General features: G+C 49.9%; 9 protein-coding genes across 9 annotated transcripts; 7 read left to right on the forward strand and 2 right to left on the reverse strand.

Annotated features, from left to right (window-relative positions):
• Window positions 1-140: 140 nt before the first annotated feature.
• On the forward strand, window positions 141-1,179 carry HO173_000847 (uncharacterized protein; the record flags this gene model as incomplete). The annotated part of the gene is made up of 3 exons (XM_037302794.1): window positions 141-294; window positions 363-595; window positions 649-1,179. 3 exons carry the CDS (start codon window positions 141-143, stop codon window positions 1,177-1,179), a joined length of 918 nt encoding a protein of 305 aa, XP_037170301.1.
• Window positions 1,180-1,472: 293 nt separating this feature from the next.
• On the reverse strand, window positions 1,473-3,184 carry HO173_000848 (uncharacterized protein; the record flags this gene model as incomplete). Its single annotated transcript, XM_037302795.1, has 2 exons — window positions 1,473-2,915; window positions 3,041-3,184. 2 exons carry the CDS (start codon window positions 3,182-3,184, stop codon window positions 1,473-1,475), a joined length of 1,587 nt encoding a protein of 528 aa, XP_037170302.1.
• Window positions 3,185-8,202: 5,018 nt separating this feature from the next.
• HO173_000849 (uncharacterized protein) lies at window positions 8,203-10,154 on the forward strand (the record flags this gene model as incomplete). Its single annotated transcript, XM_037302796.1, has 4 exons — window positions 8,203-8,248; window positions 8,308-8,418; window positions 8,615-8,639; window positions 8,693-10,154. 4 exons carry the CDS (start codon window positions 8,203-8,205, stop codon window positions 10,152-10,154), a joined length of 1,644 nt encoding a protein of 547 aa, XP_037170303.1.
• Window positions 10,155-10,413: 259 nt separating this feature from the next.
• HO173_000850 (uncharacterized protein) lies at window positions 10,414-10,927 on the reverse strand (the record flags this gene model as incomplete). The annotated part of the gene is made up of 3 exons (XM_037302797.1): window positions 10,414-10,498; window positions 10,580-10,803; window positions 10,886-10,927. 3 exons carry the CDS (start codon window positions 10,925-10,927, stop codon window positions 10,414-10,416), a joined length of 351 nt encoding a protein of 116 aa, XP_037170304.1.
• A 259-nt stretch (window positions 10,928-11,186) lies between these two features.
• On the forward strand, window positions 11,187-13,777 carry HO173_000851 (uncharacterized protein; the record flags this gene model as incomplete). Its single annotated transcript, XM_037302798.1, has 2 exons — window positions 11,187-13,415; window positions 13,469-13,777. The coding sequence occupies 2 exons, from the start codon at window positions 11,187-11,189 to the stop codon at window positions 13,775-13,777; spliced, it is 2,538 nt and encodes an 845-aa protein (XP_037170305.1).
• A 593-nt stretch (window positions 13,778-14,370) lies between these two features.
• HO173_000852 (uncharacterized protein) lies at window positions 14,371-14,769 on the forward strand (the record flags this gene model as incomplete). The annotated part of the gene is made up of 1 exon (XM_037302799.1): window positions 14,371-14,769. The coding sequence occupies one exon, from the start codon at window positions 14,371-14,373 to the stop codon at window positions 14,767-14,769; it is 399 nt and encodes a 132-aa protein (XP_037170306.1).
• A 123-nt stretch (window positions 14,770-14,892) lies between these two features.
• Window positions 14,893-16,017, forward strand: HO173_000853 (uncharacterized protein; the record flags this gene model as incomplete). The annotated part of the gene is made up of 1 exon (XM_037302800.1): window positions 14,893-16,017. The coding sequence occupies one exon, from the start codon at window positions 14,893-14,895 to the stop codon at window positions 16,015-16,017; it is 1,125 nt and encodes a 374-aa protein (XP_037170307.1).
• Window positions 16,018-16,349: 332 nt separating this feature from the next.
• HO173_000854 (uncharacterized protein) lies at window positions 16,350-17,336 on the forward strand (the record flags this gene model as incomplete). Its single annotated transcript, XM_037302801.1, has 2 exons — window positions 16,350-16,759; window positions 16,904-17,336. The coding sequence occupies 2 exons, from the start codon at window positions 16,350-16,352 to the stop codon at window positions 17,334-17,336; spliced, it is 843 nt and encodes a 280-aa protein (XP_037170308.1).
• Window positions 17,337-17,634: 298 nt separating this feature from the next.
• HO173_000855 (uncharacterized protein) lies at window positions 17,635-19,382 on the forward strand (the record flags this gene model as incomplete). The annotated part of the gene is made up of 5 exons (XM_037302802.1): window positions 17,635-17,764; window positions 17,813-17,892; window positions 17,949-18,431; window positions 18,487-18,708; window positions 18,765-19,382. The coding sequence occupies 5 exons, from the start codon at window positions 17,635-17,637 to the stop codon at window positions 19,380-19,382; spliced, it is 1,533 nt and encodes a 510-aa protein (XP_037170309.1).
• Between the last annotated feature and the right edge of the window lie 807 nt (window positions 19,383-20,189).

A 20,189-nucleotide genomic window follows, 5' to 3' on the forward strand; every position in this document is an offset into this window, starting at 1 on the left:
ACAATCTTCAGAGTCGCGATTTGTTTGTTTACCCGTCAGCCTTATCGGTTATAAACTTCGGAGATACCACTGACGTTGCTTCACCTTCACCAGCTCGAAGTCGATAAAGATTGCTCTCGTAAACACACTTCCAAAAAGTCATGGACGACTCCGATGACTTCGAGGTCGTGTTTGGGAACAATTCCAACATCGCATATGAGAAGCCAGTGGCCGATGACATCAAACAGAGACGTCGCTCTTTGGAGAATGAGCTGTTCATCGACCGGCTCTTGAAGGCCTTGGGAGTTCAGAAGGGTACGTCCTACATCAGGATCAGATCATGTTCAAGGCTATCGGCCTTGCTTATGGTTTTACGCGTTTAGTCTCAAGATCCTATCCAGCAGAATCCCACGAGGACCTCAGACTTCTTCATGAACAGATCATCAGCAGCTCTTCTCCTGACCACCACAAGCACTCCGCGTTGTACTATCTGCTTAAGGACCTTCACAAATACAGCCATCAGTCTCCCAGAGACTTTGCCAACTCGTCGTATCTGCCGGGAAAATACAGAACGTTCATCGATGGTATATGGTATCTGGACCGATTAGAATTTGAGGTAGTCACTCATGACTCTCTTGATGGTGACACCGCTGACTAGATTCCACAAAGAAAGCTTTAGACTATCTCACAGAGCCTGCGCTGGTCCCTACATTTCCTGAAGAAATACTATACACTCTTTGTCGGCATGCTCCCGATGCTACTCTTCCCATTGCCTACTACCAAACCGTCTCGCCTGCTATCACATCGGGGAAAGTTCTCGAGACCTACTGCCTGACCCTTTGTCGCGTCAGCATCACTGAATCATTCTACTTCTCCCGGACGCAAGGCGATCTGAACCACCGCGTTCTCTTCGAGAAGCTGATAAACTTCGTCCATGCAAGTTCGCACGGAGCAATCAGAGCAACAAGAGGCGTCGAATTGATCGGCCTACCTCTAAGCGAGGAAGAAGAGTCTTGGTTCACGGATTTCCTGGAGGATGGGAAAGGGAGCAACTTGGCTGGTGCGAATGATACCTTGATCATGCGAGCAATCGCAACCGGACGTTCAGAGTCCGTATTACGAGATCGGAGGAAGTGGAACGGCCAAAAGATTGACGGAGTAGACTGGAACACACTAAGAGGCGGTATGCGAAGTTCCTGATTCATCCTGCAAGTGTAATGGATTGCAAGACCGGTTCCGCTAGGAAGTGCTGGGAGGAGGCGGAGCGTGGGGTCGATCATGATGGCATATCAAAAGAAGTAGGACCATCTTTTATTTGAAGCAATGAGAGCTAGACTGACAATACGTTGTCCACAGTCATATCTAGACTTACCTGCTCTAAGTCCAGTAGTATCTCTTGGAAGTCATTCAACAAGCCCTGAATGCTTTGTTGAGGGATAATTTCTTCGTCCCATGTCACATCCATCCTGATGCTTCCATAGTGCAACTCACCGCTAAGAAAAAATGGGCAGAGTCTGGTATCCTAATCCATCTCTAACATCCTCTGCGACAGGGAAAAGCGCATCGGGACTGAGAGTAAACCCCGAGGAAGGCGGCACAAAGTTGATATAAATCCCAGACGCAAGGTGTTCAGCGGCTTCTCCGCAAACGCTTCGAAACTCGTCTTCCCGCACGAGCTCGTGGTTCCCTGATTCCTCAATATCACAGCTGACGCGGCGGACTAAGTCAACGATGGGCGCATCTCGTTTGACAGAGACTCGCAGAGGGGCCCTTGTGAGCAACGGTCCCATCACATCCTCACTGCCGGGCAGCGTCGACGTACGACCCGCACGGATCATGAAAAAAGGAATGTCCTCGACTCCTGCGAAGCGTGCGAAAGCTATGGCCCAAGCTGTCACAGGTATCGAATACTCCGATATCTTGAGCCATTTCGAAATTTTGATACCGGCTTCGCGTGTCATTTTGCTACATGCCACGCTTTTGGTATCTCTGGCGCCTTCGAACAGTGTCGTATACTTTGCTCCCTTCAGGTGCGAGCGCCAGAACGTCTGCGACCTCAATCTGTTGCTACATCGGCGGTGGTTTACAACGCTCTTGAATGGCCTTCGTTTCGGCAGAGAGACGGTTTGGCCCTCATACAGGGTGGACAGTTCCTGGGCTATATGCTCGTTCATGATTTGGTCCACGATAGCATGATTCACATACCACATTAGGCGCCCCGGCGTTTGCCCGTTTGCTTTTAGCAAGGCGCTCTGGTGGGTTCTGTGTCGGAAACCCATATCCTCGCTTTCCCACGCTGCCAAAAGCGCAGCGAGACTTGTCTCAGATCTCCATTGTATAGTTTCATGATTCAGTATGACCTGGAACGTACCATAGGACGTGTCAATGAATCGAGTCCTTGTGATAGGATGATGCGCTAATCGTTCCTCCCATGCTCGCTGAAGTCTCCCCATATCAATGTCCAAAGGCAGATCAAATGCAAGAGGTACTTGCCAGCTACAAGGTTGGCGTCTTTGACGATTCAGATAAAAGCCTTGCATGTCAAGGATCGGTAACATGTCTTGAACGAGCTCGATATCGACGTCACACTGTTGAGCTGCAACTGCGCGAAGTTGCCTAACATCTGCGATGCCAGTCAAAGAGAAAGACGGGACTTGCGGATCCTCAATCGCCTCCTCTCCAGCATGCTTCGTCAACTCCGCAATGTTTCGAAGTTGATACAGCTGGGCCACGGAGAAATTTATGCCCCTCCGGCGGGCTGCGCTCACCAAAGCCATTGCCTTCAGGGAGTCACCTCCGCTATTGAAAAAGTCGTGCTGGATGCCGACAGTCTCAGGCGCAGTGTGCAGTATTTCCGCCCAAAGACTGCGGAGCTCGTCCTCTCTTTCTGTCAATGGTCGGTCCTGGTGGTTACGCTCCTTGCTGGAAGTTATCTTCTGGATCCCTGATATTACCAGCGAGTTCGCTCTTTTTTGAGGAAAGTCGGGGGAACACCGGAAGGTCAAAAAAAAAAAAAAAAAAAAAAAACAAAGAAAGAACCGAACACATGCAACAGCAGTACCGTGCTTTCGATCTTCGGGAGCAGTGGGGCTAGATACATTTTAATGAACAGCGAGATTGCAAGGATAGCATAGCCGATGAGGCACCCGTGCCATCGTTGCCGCGTATAGCTTGAATCGTGCTGGATCAGCAGTCCCTGTTTCATGGTTGATGCGAGGTAAAGCGTAGTGCAGGTAGTCGCCTGCCATCCGATTACGCTGGTCTAGCCGGTCAGATAACTAAGATACTTAGAGTAGGCGTCGGGGGCAAGAACCAAGACCCAGTTGTATCGTCCTCCAGCTAAAGGAATCATGGCTCCCATCTCGGCCATAACAAAGGCCTGAGAAAATACCCCTGCCCATGTGAGGAGGAATCCATAGATCAAGCCAGCTGGTCCCCCATTCTCAAGGCCGGCCTGAAATGCGTTGACAAGCCCTTCCCAGGTTATCATCAATGTCGTCGTCAACCCAATGATTGAGAGTAGATTGAAGTTTCTTTTCAGCTGCTGACGCTTCCCCCACTTTTCCATCATAGATTCATCTCGTGTTTGAGATAGTGGAAGCCCGTCAGAATCGCCATGCCGCAATCACTGTTGAACATAGAAGCCCCTCAGGTGACCCTCATCTGTAGACATAGTGCCTTATCTCGAGTGAAATGACGAAGTTTGGCGCAGAACATATCCTCAACAAGATAATTTAGGTCGCTGTGAAGACCCGGTCATAGACCACACTCCATTCAGAAATAGGCTAACCTTGCGCCGACCAGTGATGGTGTGCATTCACCAATAGCTATGAATGAGACTCGGCTGACCTTGCTCACGCGCCTCCATGGGAGTTGGGCATACTCCGAGGGGCACGGATGCAACGTCAGTCGATCCTACGCGACCTCAATCATACAGAAGCATAGGATACCTGATAGGGAATAAGCTACTTCTAGATTTTCCGAAGCTGAGTATAGCCACCTGGTTTCCTAAGCTGTGACCAATAGTCGCTGATACCCCCCTGAAGACACGGTCCTCTGCATGACAGGTTATCACGGTATGGATGGCTGCGGATCGCCTGACAGCCAGCGGACAATTGGCGATGACTTCTAGTCCCATTTGCCTCGTTAGTGTCTATGTAGCGGGAAGCAGACACCCTCAGGCTGATGTTTACCAACTTTCTCGCAAAGTGAGCTCGCTGCACCGGCTTGATGAGCCATTTTCAGGCTCAGTGACTTTTGCAAGCTTTTGCATGCTTGGAAGCCTTGTTGTTCCTATATGCTAGACAAGTTAAGGACGCAATGAAGGGTCTTCCTAGAGAATTTTGCGTGTACTGTACGTAGTCTTCCAACGTAAGCGGATAGGATACTCTGAACGCACTAAAGTAGATCCCGAGTGGGTCGGCTCGTACTCTGTAAGCGCTCCCGAATGACAAGGATTAATTACTTTACTTAGATCCCTGCGTCCTAAAGTAAACACGCTGCTTACGGCCGCACATCTATACGCAACAACATTTCGCAACTTCAGGCAGATTTTTGGACCATCAATCGAAATACTTCATATGGGGCCAGAATCCTACTGTTCAGTAATGATTCCAAATAACCTGAAGACGTAAAACAGTCTCTTCGATGCATGTGAACTTCTCTGTGTACTTCAATGCCGTTCTGCGGGAACCCGATCCGACTACGTGCCTGAACAGTGCTTCAAAGCAATTTACCAGAACCTGGCTACCGGTTTGGTTAGGGGTTTGAGGGATTCTCAATGCATCTCAAATACTTTGCTGCACGTCCGTCCTTCTATACGAGAAGATTGAGACCAGTTGCCTCTAAAGCCACGGCCCTGTTCGGTTGGCTCATGGTAGAGGTAGCTAACGGAGAGGGCAGGTCGTTCGCGCATGATGTGTATATTAGGGACCACAGATTTGCATCTAAGCTAATGGCCCCGAGCCCTACTTCACCTTGCACCCAGTCATTAGTGCCCTCGTTATCCCGCTCTGCATCAGGGGCCTTCCTTGTTGGAAGGCACGAGCCGAGCAGGTATCCGTACCTAATGCTACTTGCCTCCTCAATCCTTGGATGTCAATGTCCGTGCGAATACGATGATCCTATGACAGCTCTACAGATTCTGATATCGCAATGCCTATCATGCTCCCGTGCTACTTACTTCCTTGAGACACCCTTGGAGATACTGCTCCGTGCAACACACATCAGCCTTGATAGCTTGCACGGTTTACGCTGCTGCTATTGAAGATTCAAAATCCCTCAGATGACTCGAAATTCCTAATTCATTGGAGGCTCTACGAGGATGGTTTATCAAAGACCACTGATCACAGCGGACAAGAGGGGACCGCTAATTGAGTTCGCAGCCTATCTTCTTCTGACAACGTCAATCCTCACAACTCTTATCAAGGCTCTCACTAAATTCATTATTGTCAGAGCTTTGCAGAGTGACGATTGGTTCGCATTGTCTGCCTTGGTGAGTAAACAAATATCTCAACTTCCCAGGCCGAGCATATGACTGTCCTACTGATATCTGCAAGGTTTTTGCTGTAGGACAATGTGTCGCGGTATTTCAGCAAGTCGAGGGAGGTTTAGGTCAGCATATCGACTCTCTGACAGCCGAGCAAGTCAAGAAATTTCAAAGGGTATATAGTATATCAATACTAAACTCTTGAGAGGTTCTAGCAAGAGCTTGATACTGATCAGCAACAATAATGAGATAGGCAGGCTATGCTGTCGAAATTCTTTATGTCCTATCCATCGCGCTTGCCAAGATGATTACACTGCGATTTCTGGTGCCATTGGCCCACGATAAGTACAAGAGGCTGTGGATTAAAGCGACAGTGACAAGTAATGCCGCTTGGGCCCTAATTGCTTTCTGGGGAGTGGTGTTTCAGTGCAGAGTGCCTCGCGCCTGGGAAATCACCTCGGGGTTCTGCTTCAATCGGATGAGATCTTTGAAGAACCTTGGACCTTAGACCTGCCATTGACTCTAGACTAGCCAGCGTTTTGGGGATTTATCAGTACCCTCGACATCCTCATCGACATTGTGATTACCGTCCTACCGATGATCATCCTTCACCGAGTCCAGATGACTCGCACAAGGAAAATGAATGCCATTCTAGCTTTCGCCGGCAGAATGCTATAAGCAATCCGTCACTGTCACCAACACGACGGTTCGGGACGAGTGACTAATATTGAGTCCCTCAGCGCCATCCCGGTAACAATTCTGCGCCTGGTAAACCAATTCGCGTCGAATAATTCGCTAGAGCCAACATTTGACTACTTCAATAGGGCTTTGTTCACGGAAATTGCCACGACCTGCAGTATTTTCTTCGCGTGTATGTCTTTTATCAAGCCATTCCTAGACGGCGTCGAGACAGGCCCGTTGGCAAGCAAGCTGCGAAACCCAGACTAGGCGGGTCGCAGGATTCGTCCCATTACACGAAGCTTCAGTACGCGAGATATGTGTTCAAGCCCAGAGGAAACGTAACTGGGGGAACATGGTCTCCACTTGTTTCTAGCGCCCAAAATGTGTCGGAGTGCCCAGAATCTTATGCGCTATCCAACACTTCTGAGGCACAAGCCTGGCCTGAACCGGTACCTCAGGGCCAGGAAAGCTCGAATGACGGCATCACTCCACATCAGATGTACATTACACGCGCCACGAATGTATGAGTGGTTTGAACAGGTCCAATGCTGCAGGTTTGAGTGAGAGGCTTGCGGCGCAGCATGACATGTAGTATGTTGTATTCTAAGTTAGCTATGAAGACCAATATTAACACTGGTATCTTGTAATCAAGCTTATTGTTGTCAAGTCACAGAAGATAATAGAAAATCAAATTTACGATAATCGCGTCCTGTCAGGTGCAATTCATCCCCCCTTCCTCCCTGCCCGAGAGAGGGTGGTCAATCAAGCACTAGGTACCTTAGCTCCTTAGGTTGGGTGATACCTTATCTAAGGGCCCGTTTGGCTACCACATTTTCGACATGATCAGGTTAGATTTTCAACTTTTCTTTTCAGGTAGGGGTATCATAACGTGCCAAGAGAACCACAGATTACGCCCCGTAATCGCTTCAACGTTAAGCCCCCGAAACAAGAATTTATAACACACATATTTAGAATATTTGAAAGCGTACGATCGAGAGAACTAAGTCTAATTATTATGATTATAAAAGGCGTAAAATTCAAATCGCTTTTGAATATAAGAGTAGGAATTTATAGAAATTCGACCTCGGATGTCGCTTTTCTTTAGTGTACATTTTGGCTCAAAACTTGCCTCAGGGCAAGTTTTAGAAATTAGCGTACATTTTCATATTTTTTGCCTTAGGGCTGAAATTTCAGCTATCAGAATTTGATCTTGGCGCCAAGGTTGCATAATATTTCATGCGTATTGAAGACGTAGGGCTGGTAATTGACTACTCGTGCAATCCAGGAATGAGTTCCCACGCTAAAATAGCGCCGGGAATCAACCAATCAAGTTACTCAGTTCTCCGCAAAATCGCACTAAAATTTCATAGAGAGAGGGGCTGCCACTGAGGTATGCTCTCTCATCGCACTGTTTTTGAGAGATCTGATTAATCTTCTATTCGAGCCGGTCCTCCAGGGCGATCGAGACTCTTCAGGCATGCTAGAATATCGTGAAAATCCTCGTTTCCGGCTCTATTAATTGCTCTCAGCATTAAGGCGAAAGCAGATCTCTTATTCACCCCATTCTTCGCTCAATGACATCAAAACTTTCGCAATACAGTAGGTAGTCTACAAACAACTACAGCTACTCTAAGCTCTAGACTAATTTCGATACCGTATGAGGCCATTGAATATATAATATAGCTGGATTTGATGGGTAAACAATGGTAGAATAAACAAAGATATTTGCGGGAAGACCTTGCCAGACGCTAAATTTTAGGTGGGACTCATTCCTGGATTGCACGAGTAAAGAAAATTATTTTGAAAATGTGCTTCGGTTGGTGAAACGGCCCTTAGGGCTGGTGGATCATCGCCTAAAAGCGGCCCTTCCGGGGAGAGGAGCAGGGGTGGATTGGGGGGAATATCTTCGTCTTTGTAGAATTGTCGACCAGCAATCTTCAACACTTCACTTTTTCAGGTCAATGACACTCAATCCCCATGATAGTATTCTAAGCCTTCAGAAACTTTGTAAATGATGCATGACAATATGTCGTGGCTCCACTGAGACAATAAACATGGTGGTATGCAAGTTTTTTGTGCAAGGGAACTGCAGGTTTGGAGGCATGTAACCATTGAACCAAAACTTAAACATCCACCTGGACATCTGACTGAAATCCAAGATCAATGCAAGTTTGAGCATCCAGGAAGGAGCACGAATGCAACTTCACGGAATCCGTTCGCGCCTCTGCAAAACAATCCGGGCGCGCAAGGAGGCCCGAATCCTCTTCGAGGTACGAGTACCGGTCAATTTTCCCTCAATAGTGGAACCAAAGATAATCCTCTTTTCTTTGATTTCATCCGACAACTGAGTGCGAAATCTCAATGCTGTAGTCTTATTCTTTCCAACGGAGTCCTTCGAAATCTACATTGCTTCTTCCATTTCACTTTCAATCGTCATGAACCCGTTACTAAGACACTATCATCTAGGAAGTTCAACGACACGAGATCCACCGTGAGATATCCGAGTCTCCCCAGTTGTGCGACATGGCTAACCTCCGTCTCCAGTTACAAGCTTGACAAAGCTACGATAGCCAATGATCTGTCGAAAGAGAGGCCTCAATGGATTCTATCGGCTTACGGTCCAGGCAGAGATGCACCTCTGCAATTGTTCGGCGGCCACCCACGAGAACAGAGCTTCGAGGAGCTACGACTTCGTCATTACGAACTGGCTGCTCAAGGCAACCAACAACAAGCTGTCCAAGAGGCTCATGCGCTAGTAAACAACGCAGAGCAGCAGATTCAGACTGCTCTCAACGACGTTGACGGAGCAGTCAAGTACATGATCAATGGAGAAAATGAGCACCCTAATCGACTGGACGTCTGTAAAGCGAAGGGTGCTACGCCGACCCAACCACAAATATCAGCCCCAAACCAGCAAACCACGTCAACCTTCGGCCAGCCTTCCAGCTCAGCATCGGCTCTTGGTCAACCTGCTGCACCGTCAGCATTCGGAAGACCTTCAGTGACTCCATTTGGCCAACCTCCTGCACCTGCTTCGACCTTTGGCCAGCCCTCTGCACCTACCTCGACCTTCGGTCACCCATCAGCACCAACGTTCGGTCAGCCGAGCCAACCTTCGGGTTTTAGCCAAGCTTCAAAACTCGGCCGTCCAACGACAAGCTTTGGGCAGCCGTCCTCGACTTTCGGCAGTCCCTCAGTCCCCGCCACTACATTTGGCCAGCCTTCCGCTCCGGGCCCTTTCGGAGCCCCACAACTACAACCGAACACCTTCGTAAATCCATCGGGACCAGATTTCCCCCCGCAGCCATCAGCAGCTGCCAAAAATCCCTTTGGTCAGCCATTGGCCCCCACACAGCCCTCCACATTCGGACAGCCATCAGCTCCGTCACAACCGAGCGCATTTGGGAGACCGTCGATACGGAATCCCTCCCCTGCCTTTAGTCAGCCGGCGACATCTGGAGCTAATAATGGGTTCTCACAAAGTTCAACAGCACCTCCCAATCCGTTAGGTCAGCCTACTGCCCCTTCGACAACAGGCATCTTCAAGCAGCCATCAATTGCGGCACCGAACCCTTTTGGCCAGAGGAGGAGCTCGACTGCTAATCAACCTGTTCCCTCGTCTAGCCAACCTTTTGGCCCTTCTAATACAGTACAACCATATACTGGTCCAGCAGCAAACCCCGCAAATGTCAGATCCACAAGCGGACAAGGAACGAACGGTGTCCAAGTTCAAAAGGATTCACAGGGCAAGATAACGAGTTGGAAGGGCACGCCCGTAAGATACTTCGATGACGAGCCGTGCTACAAGGGCAATGATGGTAGTTGGCAGAGAATATGGTTTCCCGATGGACCACCCGTCTTTACGAAGACTGTAGACCTGCCTGAGGAAGCATACGATGAGGCAACGAAAGCAAATTACAGACATCTGAAACAGACTGGGACTTTCAAGGATGGAATCATGCCAACTCTCCCACCAAAGAGGGAGTGGTGCAGTTGGAATTTTTAAGCCTCATAGTTGTTTCGGTTTTTTCCATTTAGACACCAGTGAGCAGACCGCAAACGAGAAGTTTAGTGAAACACGCGACCAAAAGGCACCGAGTGGAACATTGTTGCATGAGCTTACTGTCGACCGATTTGGTAGAAAACAAGTTCCATGCTGCAATTGCGGCTGGTCTGAGACTATCAATGCCAGCTGCATATGGAAAACTCCATTTTCACGCCTCAGCCGCCTAAAACAGATCCATTGCCATCGTCTCATCCGTTTCCTAAGCAGCGATTGTAACCTCCACCTCCACGCCAGACTCGATGTTAACGATGATCTGCTTCACAACCTCCGTAGGTGCGTTGAGACTAGATTCAGCACGACGCGTTAGCATAGTTCCCATCTATCCTGAAAACCTCAGATACTCCTCCTGTGTTGGCGAGACCTACTCAATCAAACGCTTGTGGATGCGCATCTCATACGTATCCCAAGTCTTACTCCCCTCACCGCAAGGCGTTTTCCTCGTGGTGATTTTTAGGCTCTTGGTTGGGAGACGGACGGGGCCCTTCACGCGGAGGTCCTTGCTCTTCGCACGCTCGATGAGCTCCTGGCAGACCTTCTCGAGGCTCTGAATCTTGCGCGATGTCAGGGTGATGCGGATCTTGTGGATTTTCTGTAGAAAGCAACGTGAGCGGTGTTAGCCTCGGGTTCGTCATAACGCTTGTGTAGACCGTAAGTAGAGACCAAAAACTTACGGGTCCGTCACCGAAGTCCTTCTCGGGTTTTTGGTACGACATATTGCCTGTCGTGAGATGTTGTTGGATCTTGGAATGCTGGGGACTGGAGTTTTCTGAGGAATGTGCTGTTGCCAATCACGACCTGAACAGCTGGGTTCGGTAATGTGATGAAAGGCTGGTGTGGAATTTGATGTTGGCCGAGGTTTTGTGTGGGGATGTCCTCAGCGCTCGCTCGCTAAGAGAGCTTAACTCCGGCAAAAGTCCGGGGAAATTTCGACTTTGAGATGTGTTTGAAGCTGGCTTTTACATGATCACTGCAATGCCGCAGCCCACTCACAATACTGCAAAGCTCCCGCAGCTGCTACTTCAAGAGCTTGGAATCTCTGGTGGGCAATATGGAGGCGTTGGGAAGAAACGCGGCGGCCCTACGAATAGGAAAGAGCAGAGAAAAGCTGCCAGAGTGCAGAAGAAATCGGCTCATGTCCCACTGAGAAATGCGCGGCCCCTGCGAAGACGGCTGAGTCCCGAGGATGAAAGTCTATACTCGGAAGCTCCCACTGCTGTTGAGCAGCCAAAGGTCAATACGACCTCGGTGCAGCCAAAAGCGCCAAAGTCGATCTTAAAGAAGCCTAAGCCAATGGAGGCAAGACCGCAAGCGAAATCACTATCGCCATCTCCACCTCCGCCGAAGAAATTGTCACGAGGGGTTCAAGACAAGCTTGCAGCTGATGATGCGGAGATTGCAGCGTTGGAGAAGGCGCTGGGGGTAAAGGGAAAAAAGAAACTGCCCAAGTCCTTTGAAGACGATGGCCTAGATTCTTTGCTGGAGGGCATAGATGATGCTGTGGGCTTGAATGAAGGGCGACCAGGAAAAAGAAAGAGAAGTGAAGAAGATGAATGGCTGGAGAGAAAGAGGCAGAAAGCACAGGAGAGCAAGCCAATTATCGAGGATCCCAGCAGCAGCGCGTCTTCACAAGGTGAGGACGAAGACAGCGTCATAGGCAATGAGGATGAGGACGAAGAGGAGAATGAAGAGAAATTGCAAGGCCAATTCCACACAGACGAAGACGACGAGTTTGAGTCCTTCGGCGAAGAGGCAGAGCTGCCATTGCCATCGAAGACTACACAAAGGAAACGGGAAAATCCATATGTTGCCCCTGTGACCTCTTCTGGTTCTACAGAGGTTAGGAAATATGTTCCACCGTCATTACGAAACAAAGATGCTACAAAATCGGAAGACCTCTCGCAACTACGGCGACAGATACAGGGCCTTTTAAATCGGTTGTCTGAAGCGAACCTAATATCTATACTTGGTGATATGGAAGCTATATATCGCGATCATCCTCGCCAACATGTCACTACCACGCTTCTTGATTTGCTGATGGGACTTCTCTCTGATCCTACCACTCTGTCAGATACTTTCGTTATCCTACATGCAGGCTTCATTGCTGCACTTTACAAAATCGTGGGAACGGATTTCGGTGCCCAAATCATTCAGAAGATAGACGAGGACTTCAGGCAGAACTATCGTTTGAGTGCAAATCAAGATAGGACTGGCAAGAAGCTGACCAACCTAATAAGCTTGCTTGCAGAGCTGTATAATTTCCAGGTTATCGGCAGCAAACTGATCTATGACTTCGTTCGCCTTTTCCTCCATGAGTTGTCCGAGACAAACACCGAGCTCCTTCTGAAGATCATCCGCAACTCGGGCCCACAATTAAGACAAGATGATCCGTCTTCCTTGAAAGAAATTGTGCTGCAGCTGCAGGCCGCAGTAGCCGACTCAGGGGAAGAGAAGCTCTCTGTTCGAACAAAGTTCATGATCGAAACGATCAACAATCTTAAGAACAACCGCATGAAGACAGGCGTCGCTGCTTCGACCGTTACCTCCGAGCACACGACTCGAATGAGGAAGACCCTTGGATCTTTGAATCAGAGAAACATTAGAGCAAGCGAGCCCCTTAGGATTGGGCTTAAAGATCTGCGTCAGACAGACAAGAGAGGCAAATGGTGGCTAGTAGGAGCAAGCTACAAGGATGACGATGCAGATGATACCGAGCGAACTGAGCAAGCCTCTCCCGTCCGTGGCAAGAATAATGGAGAGGTTGACAGGGCCGGCGTTGCTACCGATCTGATACAACTTGCGAAGGAACAGCGGATGAACACCGATGTAAGGCGCTCGATCTTCATCGCTATCATGTCCGCGACGGATTACAATGATGCATATATTCGTTTGATGAAGTTGTGTCTCAAAAGGAGTCAGGAGTTGGAGATATCAAAGGTGCTGATACAGTGTGCCGGGGCTGAAAAGGTTTACAATCCGTTCTATACTTTTTTATCGAGGCGGGTGTGCTCAGACAAGAAGCTCAAAATGTCATTCCAATTTTCGCTGTGGGATCTCTTCCAGCAGCTGGGTGAAGGTGAAGACGAGCCTAAAGAATATGACGAAGATGACGAAGGCAAGCTTGGGCTGAGAAGCTTGGTCAACCTAGCAAGGATGTTTGGAGTATTGATTGCAGAGGGCGGGTTGGGACTTGGTGTCCTCAAGGTGTGTTTCCTCTTGATCATGATACCATGATGTATTCACACTGACCCGACTAGAACCTCAATCTTGCCTATTTGCAGTCTAAAACTCGGACATTTGTGGAGATCTTACTCATCACGACAATCCTCCATTCGCAACAGGGCTTGGACAAAAGCAGGAACGAAAAGGTCTTGTTGGATATTTTCCTTAAGCCTAAAGAGATCCTTGAGATGGCTAGCGGCCTACGGTACTTTCTGAAGAAAGTGGTTAGTAAAACCGATGTTGCCGGAAGCATGGTCGATCAAGCAATGGTCAGATGGGGATGTAAGGTAGCATGCGATGCTTTGTTGGTCATCGCAACCCACCAGATCCCGGCTGACGACTAGCACTCACCCTTGGCAAATACATCGTCGTTCCAAACGTCTCTGCACCCTGAAGTATTAATACATTCGTGCTTGTCTGGGTCCCCACGTCCCCTCACCTTGTGCAAAGGTGCGCATCTTGGATCGCGGGATCCTTGCCTATCCGAGTTTAATGCCACCAATGTTGCCTCGAGCTTTTTTCCTCCGAAAAAGTAGACCGCTTTTTTTTGCTCCACACAAATCGGTGTGTTCCTTAGGTTGCGTTGCTTCGAGGCAGTGGAGTCTTCCGTCTCACATTCGTCGACTCAATCCATCTCTGCTTGTTGAAAGCATTCGCGGCCCCAATTCCCGATTTTATTGACACCATCAAAATTGTTCGATCATTGTGTTCTTCAGTGAAGAGTGCACCATGGAGTTCAATTATGACGTAGTCATCGTCGAAGCAGGCCTTCAAGGTTTAGCTGCAGCCTGAATCTTCCTTCAGCTGGAATCAGAGCTTAAGCTACTGATCGTTGACTCGAACCTGTCGGTTGGCGGTGTTTGGGTGAAAGAAAACCTCTACTCAAGCCTGAAGTCAAACAACCTGCGTGGAACATTCGAGTACATCGATTTTCCCCATGGACGATGTGCTTGGCGTAAAAGATGAGGAGCATATCCCTGGCGAGGTCATTTACGAGTACTTCGGTCGGTACGCTGAGAAGCATGATTTGACAAGGCGAATCGAATTCGGTCAAAAGGTCATGGTTGCAGAAGAGCTGCAAGCGGGGTGGAGGCTGGAGCTCGAGACCGCCTGGTCAAAGGGGCAAGCTATTGGACCGCCGCCAGTACAACGGACCATTAGATGCTCCAAGCTCATTATTGCTGCCGGTCTCACATCCGCTTCTGTTCCTATTAACATCAAGGGCAGCGAGGAGTTCGCTGCGCCAATTGTTAATATTGGCGACTACGCTCGCGAAGGAACCCCGAATCTACGAAGACAGCTCCATCGGTCGTGTTACCGTTTTGGGGGGCGGTAAAGCTGCGTATGACATTGTCTACCTGGTGGCGACCCATGGTGAACGAGTGACCTGGATTATCCGAGGTTCGGGCCATGGCTCAACGTACATGGCGCCAGCACACATCTACATCGGTCCTCTTAGATGTTGGCTCGAAAAGCTAACCACAACACGGCCTCTTACATGGCTTTCTCCGTGCGTTTGGGTGATGCGGATGGCTTTGGAAATCTACGGAATTTGCTTCACGGCACGAGCTGGGGTCGATGGTTTGTAGACGGTCTCTGGGCGAAGATGGCGTCCGATACGCTTGAGCAGAGCGGCATATTGGAGAGCGAAGCAACGAAGAACTTGGTACCGGATCAGCCATTGTTTTGGTATGGTGTGAGCCTTGCAATCTTGAATTATCCAAAGTATATTGACGAACTCGTGAGGATTGGCCCAGTGGAAGTGATCAGAAAGGACGTCAAATCCCTCGAAGCAGGAAATGTCATACGCTTTGAGGATGAGACTTCGGATCAGACTGATGCATTTGTTGCCAGCATGGGGTGGAAATGGAGACCGAGTATCGATTTCCGGCCAAAGGAAATGCACGCAGATCTAGGTCTGCCAAGTACGGAGTATACCAAAACTCAAAAGGAGATCTCGTTCAAGCTGGACGGACGTGCTGATGCGGAGGTTTTCGACAGGTTCCCAAAGCTTGCAACTGCGCCCAAGATGGATGAGGAATCGCTGGTTGAACAAGAAAAGGGCAGAATTCGTCAAGCATTCACTCCATGGCGGCTCTGGAGGGGCATGGCACCCCCCTCGCTGCCAACTCCAGACGTTGTCTTCCTAGGCGTAGTCGCCCAATTGCAGGGCGCGGTCAGATCGGAAATCAGCAGTATCTGGGCCTACGCCTACATGAACGACAAGCTCGGTTCCGTGAAATCAATCAGTAAGTCTGCTAAACAGCTGCGTCTGGAGCAAACGCTTGCGGATGAGAACGGCGTTGCAGTCAAGCAGATCGGGACGGTAGATGATATCATGTACGACACTGCGCTCTTCCAACGCTGGGGGAAGTGGAGAACACCGTATGGGCTTGGTGCCGGGCATCCGGATGTCGTGTTAGAGGGCATTGCGTGTTTTGATTTGCTGTTGCAGGATTTGGGCTTGAGGAGTTGGCGGAATGGATGGGGATGGGCGGGGGAGGTGTTTGGGGGCAGTTATGGTCAGGTAGATTACAAGGGGTTGGTGGGAGAGTGGGAAGAGAGCCGGCATAAGGGGACATGAGAGCGAATGTCAAGGACTACAAGCTACCCACATCCAGAGATTTGCTTCCTCTGCCACAGTAGCATAAATTTCTATCTGTATCTATACTAGCACACTGGATCTACCTTACGGTTCTCGATCCTTTATAGTTTACTCAATTGGCGCCATAGTTAGCCTAATTAGCGCTTACTTTCCAAATCCAGATATTGTAATCAAATCCTTGCATTGATGTCTTCAGAATTAGCTCTACTTCCATACTCACCTCTTCCGGTTTCTGATTAAGCGTGCCGACCAAAATCGTCCTTTTCCCCTCCGCCAAAGCCTGACAGAATCACACCGGAGAACGAGCGAGCATGGCATCGAAAAAAGCAGCATCGCCTCCACTGGAGCCAATGGACCTTTTCCCATTTCGGGGCCAGTACGGTGGCAGCGCAGCAGGCGCCGCTCTCTTCGTAGCCGTCCGTACAGCGGTGCCTGTACTCTTCTACTCACTCTTGGCGCCACCAATCTCCGCTCTATCAATCTTCTCAAGGTTTCCCTCGGCTTATCCATCTCGACCTCCTCCAACCGATCCCCTGGCCATCCCGTTTTTCCCGGATTTCCTGCTGCGTTGGATCGAGCAATCTCTCGGCTTGCCGTCGTACTCTGCGATGGTATTTCTGGGTGTGGCTCTCCCGTCGGTCACGTTCATCATGTACAATACCGTGTGGAGGCGCGAGAAGTTTCCAATGAGCGGACAAGGTGGATCGATCCAGGTTACCACGTGAGTCTGTTTTCCCGGGTCAACTTCTAATTAGGACTGTGGTTTGAGCCACGAGACATGGCCACGGCTACTTTGTTCATAGGACTTGTCCTCTGAGTCAATCCCCATCTTGACCGAAAACCTACTGAGCCAGATAACATGTAGGCAAGTAAACCTTTTCGACAGCATTCATGCCCCTCTCTTTGTGTACTTAGCATCTCGCAATCCCACCTGGTCACCGACAATTTTCGAATGGACACCCATCTTCTTCGTCGCCGGTCTCAGCCTCCACTTCCTAGCCGATCACAGCAAATATCTGTTTCGGAAAGATGCGAAGAACAGAGGTAAAGTGTACACGGGAGGTGTCTGGGGCCTGGTCCGACATCCCAACTTCCTCGGATTCACGATTTGGAGGACAGCGTTTGCGACTGCGGCCGGCGGGTGGGGTTTTGGGTTGTTGGCGTTGGCTATGTTTGCTTATATCCTATGTGGCACGTCTGTGCGCGTCCTCGAGGGGTATATGGACCGAGCTTATGGGAAGGAGTGGAAGAGGGCGACGGAGAAGGTGAGGTGGAAGATGGTTCCTGGCATTTGGTGATAGCGGCTCCCACGGAAATTCTATAGTATCAAACCGTAGCATCAGACCATCTTCACGAGCCTAATTTGTATACACTCCTCAAGGCAGTTGAACTGGTAGCTGGTGATGGTAAGTGTGGATTTTATAGCGGTTGAAGTTGGGGCTCGCCGCCGCTAGCCGAGATGGGGTCGCCGAAGATGTTCAAAGCTGCCATTTAATTCTTTCGCCTTCGAGCAACTCTTCAACCACTGGTAGTTGACTTTGCTGTCTTAGTCCCTTCTTTACACTCTTTTCCTCTCCTTCTACACTTCTCTCCACCATGATTCGCACTCTGATCCCCAAAGGCGCGTCAAGGTCCGCCACAAGACCGTTGAGCTGCTCTAGTACATTTCTACCAACCGGAGTCTGTCTATACACCAGCAGAGGTCGAGGCTACGCAACAGAAGCTTGTAAGCACTGTAAAGGGTCTGTACCTCGAGCTTGCTGACCGTCTCTAGCGGAGCATGATCTGATTATTATTGGTGGGGGCGTTGCCGGCTATGTCGCCGCCATAAAAGCAGGGCAAGAGGGCATGAAGGTAGCTTGCTTCTAGTTTACGAATGTTGTCAAGTTGGGAGACTCACACGCAACTAGGTGGCTTGTATAGAAAAGCGCGGTGTTCTAGGTGGAACATGTTTAAACGTCGGCTGCATACCCTCAAAATCCCTCCTCAACAACTCACATATGTACCACCAAATCCTACACGATACCAAAAAGCGAGGCATAGACGTCGGCGATGTTAAGCTCAACTTGAAACAGATGATGGCTGCAAAGAACACCTCAGTGGATGGCCTAACGAAAGGGGTGGAGTTTTTATTCAAGAAGAACAAGGTCGAATACATAAAAGGCACTGGGGCGTTCTCTGGGGAGAATGAGGTCAAGGTCAACCTGATAGACGGTGGGGAGCAGACACTGCGGGGGAAGAATATATTCATCGCAACGGGCAGTGAAGCGACGCCATTCCCTGGGCTTACTATAGACGAGAAGAAGGTCGTTACGAGTACCGGGGCAATCGCGCTGGAATCAGTGCCTAAGAAGATGGTGGTGATCGGAGGGGGCATCATTGGTCTTGAAATGGTAATCCGGGCTGGATGCCGAACATGGAAGCAGTATGCTAATGCTGGGTACGTAGGGCTCTGTCTGGTCAAGACTAGGATCTGAAGTCACAGTCGTTGAATTCCTGGGCCAAATCGGAGGTCCAGGCATGGACGCCGAGATCTCAAAAACCACCAAAAAGATACTGGAAAAGCAAGGCATGAAATTCAAACTCGGCACTAAAGTCCTGAAAGGTGATTCCAGCGGCGAGGGCGTGAAGCTGGAAGTCGAAGCTGCAAAGGGCGGCAAAGCAGAGACCGTAAGCCATCCTTGTTCTGACCCGCGCTGCCAGGCCCCTTGTTGACCTTCTGCTAGCTCGACGCGGATGTCGTCCTCGTAGCCATCGGCCGTCGCCCCTACACCGCCGGCCTTGGTCTCGAGAACATCGGCCTCGAAGTCGACAATAAAGGCCGCCTTATCATTGACGAACAATACCGGACCAAACTCCCCCACATCCGTGTCATAGGCGATTGCACCTTCGGCCCCATGCTCGCACACAAGGCGGAAGAAGAAGGCGTCGCAGCCGTGGAGTTCGTCAAAAAGGGCTACGGCCACGTCAACTACAACGCCATTCCCTCCGTCATGTACACGCACCCAGAAGTTGCTTGGGTTGGGCAGAACGAAGCGGAGTTGAAAGAGCAGGGGGTGAAATACAAGGCGGGAAGTTTCCCGTTTAGTGCGAATTCGAGGGCGAAGACGAATTTGGAGACGGAAGGAATGGTCAAGTTCCTAGCGGATGCCGAGACGGATCGGATACTGGGGATTCATATTGTGGGGCCAAATGCGGGAGAGATGATTGCGGAGGGGGTGCTGGCGATTGAGTATGGCGCGTCGAGTGAGGACGTGGGGAGGACGAGCCACGCGCATCCGACGCTGGCTGAGGCATTCAAGGAGGCGGCGATGGCGACGTATGGAAAGGCGATTCATTATTAGAGAGCGCAGTGGAGAATGCGGAAAAGAGAGAGCGAGGGGATTGGGGGGTTTGTACATAGCGTGCTGTCAAGCTTTTCTACTTCCACACTTCGTGGACATCAATGAGTGTATCTTGGAGCGTGACATCAGAGCGTGTTGTCTATGGAATACTTTTTGCTTGAACGAAACCATTCTTCAGGCCATGTCTCGCTCCAACCTAGATAACAAGCCTGAAATGCATCCTAGCACACCGATCATCCACTACTAAGTATTCCCCATGATCCAGCACACCATCATCATCATCATTAATCGTCCAACTCATCAACGTCATACGCCCTTCGCCTCCCGTCCACACCATACAGATCCCGGTATGGGCGTTCGTTCCATCATCGGCTCGTAATCCCCGTCACACTCTCCCGAACCACAAGGGTAGCAGCAACCGTAGCCTGCAGAGCGCTGGCGAGACAGTGTCGGTCGACCATGTCTGCTGCCGCTGCTATAGGTCATGAGTCTAGAGTTCTGCGAAAGGAGGCAGAGAGAACTTGCAAGGTTCCATAGTGCAGAGTCGGCGGGTGGGACATCGGCGTGGGTATGACTGATGAGCGACGTCCGCCGTGACGGCTTCAAGGGTAGGCAGCACGATCGTACGAGCTAGGGGGATGGTCGGAGTCGTGGTAGAAGCTGGGTTCACGACGGGGACGGGGACGTTGGGAGGGGTAAGGTTGGTAGCGGTCCATGTTGTTGAGGAATGAAAGGTTGGTCTGGATGTACTCGGGTCCAGGTATGGAATGGGGTTTTGTTCCGTTGAAGTTGGCCTTTTTGGAGAAT

This window comes from Letharia columbiana (assembly GCF_014066305.1).
Source record: "Letharia columbiana isolate WasteWater2 chromosome Unknown Sc0000001_s0, whole genome shotgun sequence".
Lineage (NCBI taxonomy): Eukaryota > Fungi > Ascomycota > Lecanoromycetes > Lecanorales > Parmeliaceae > Letharia > Letharia columbiana.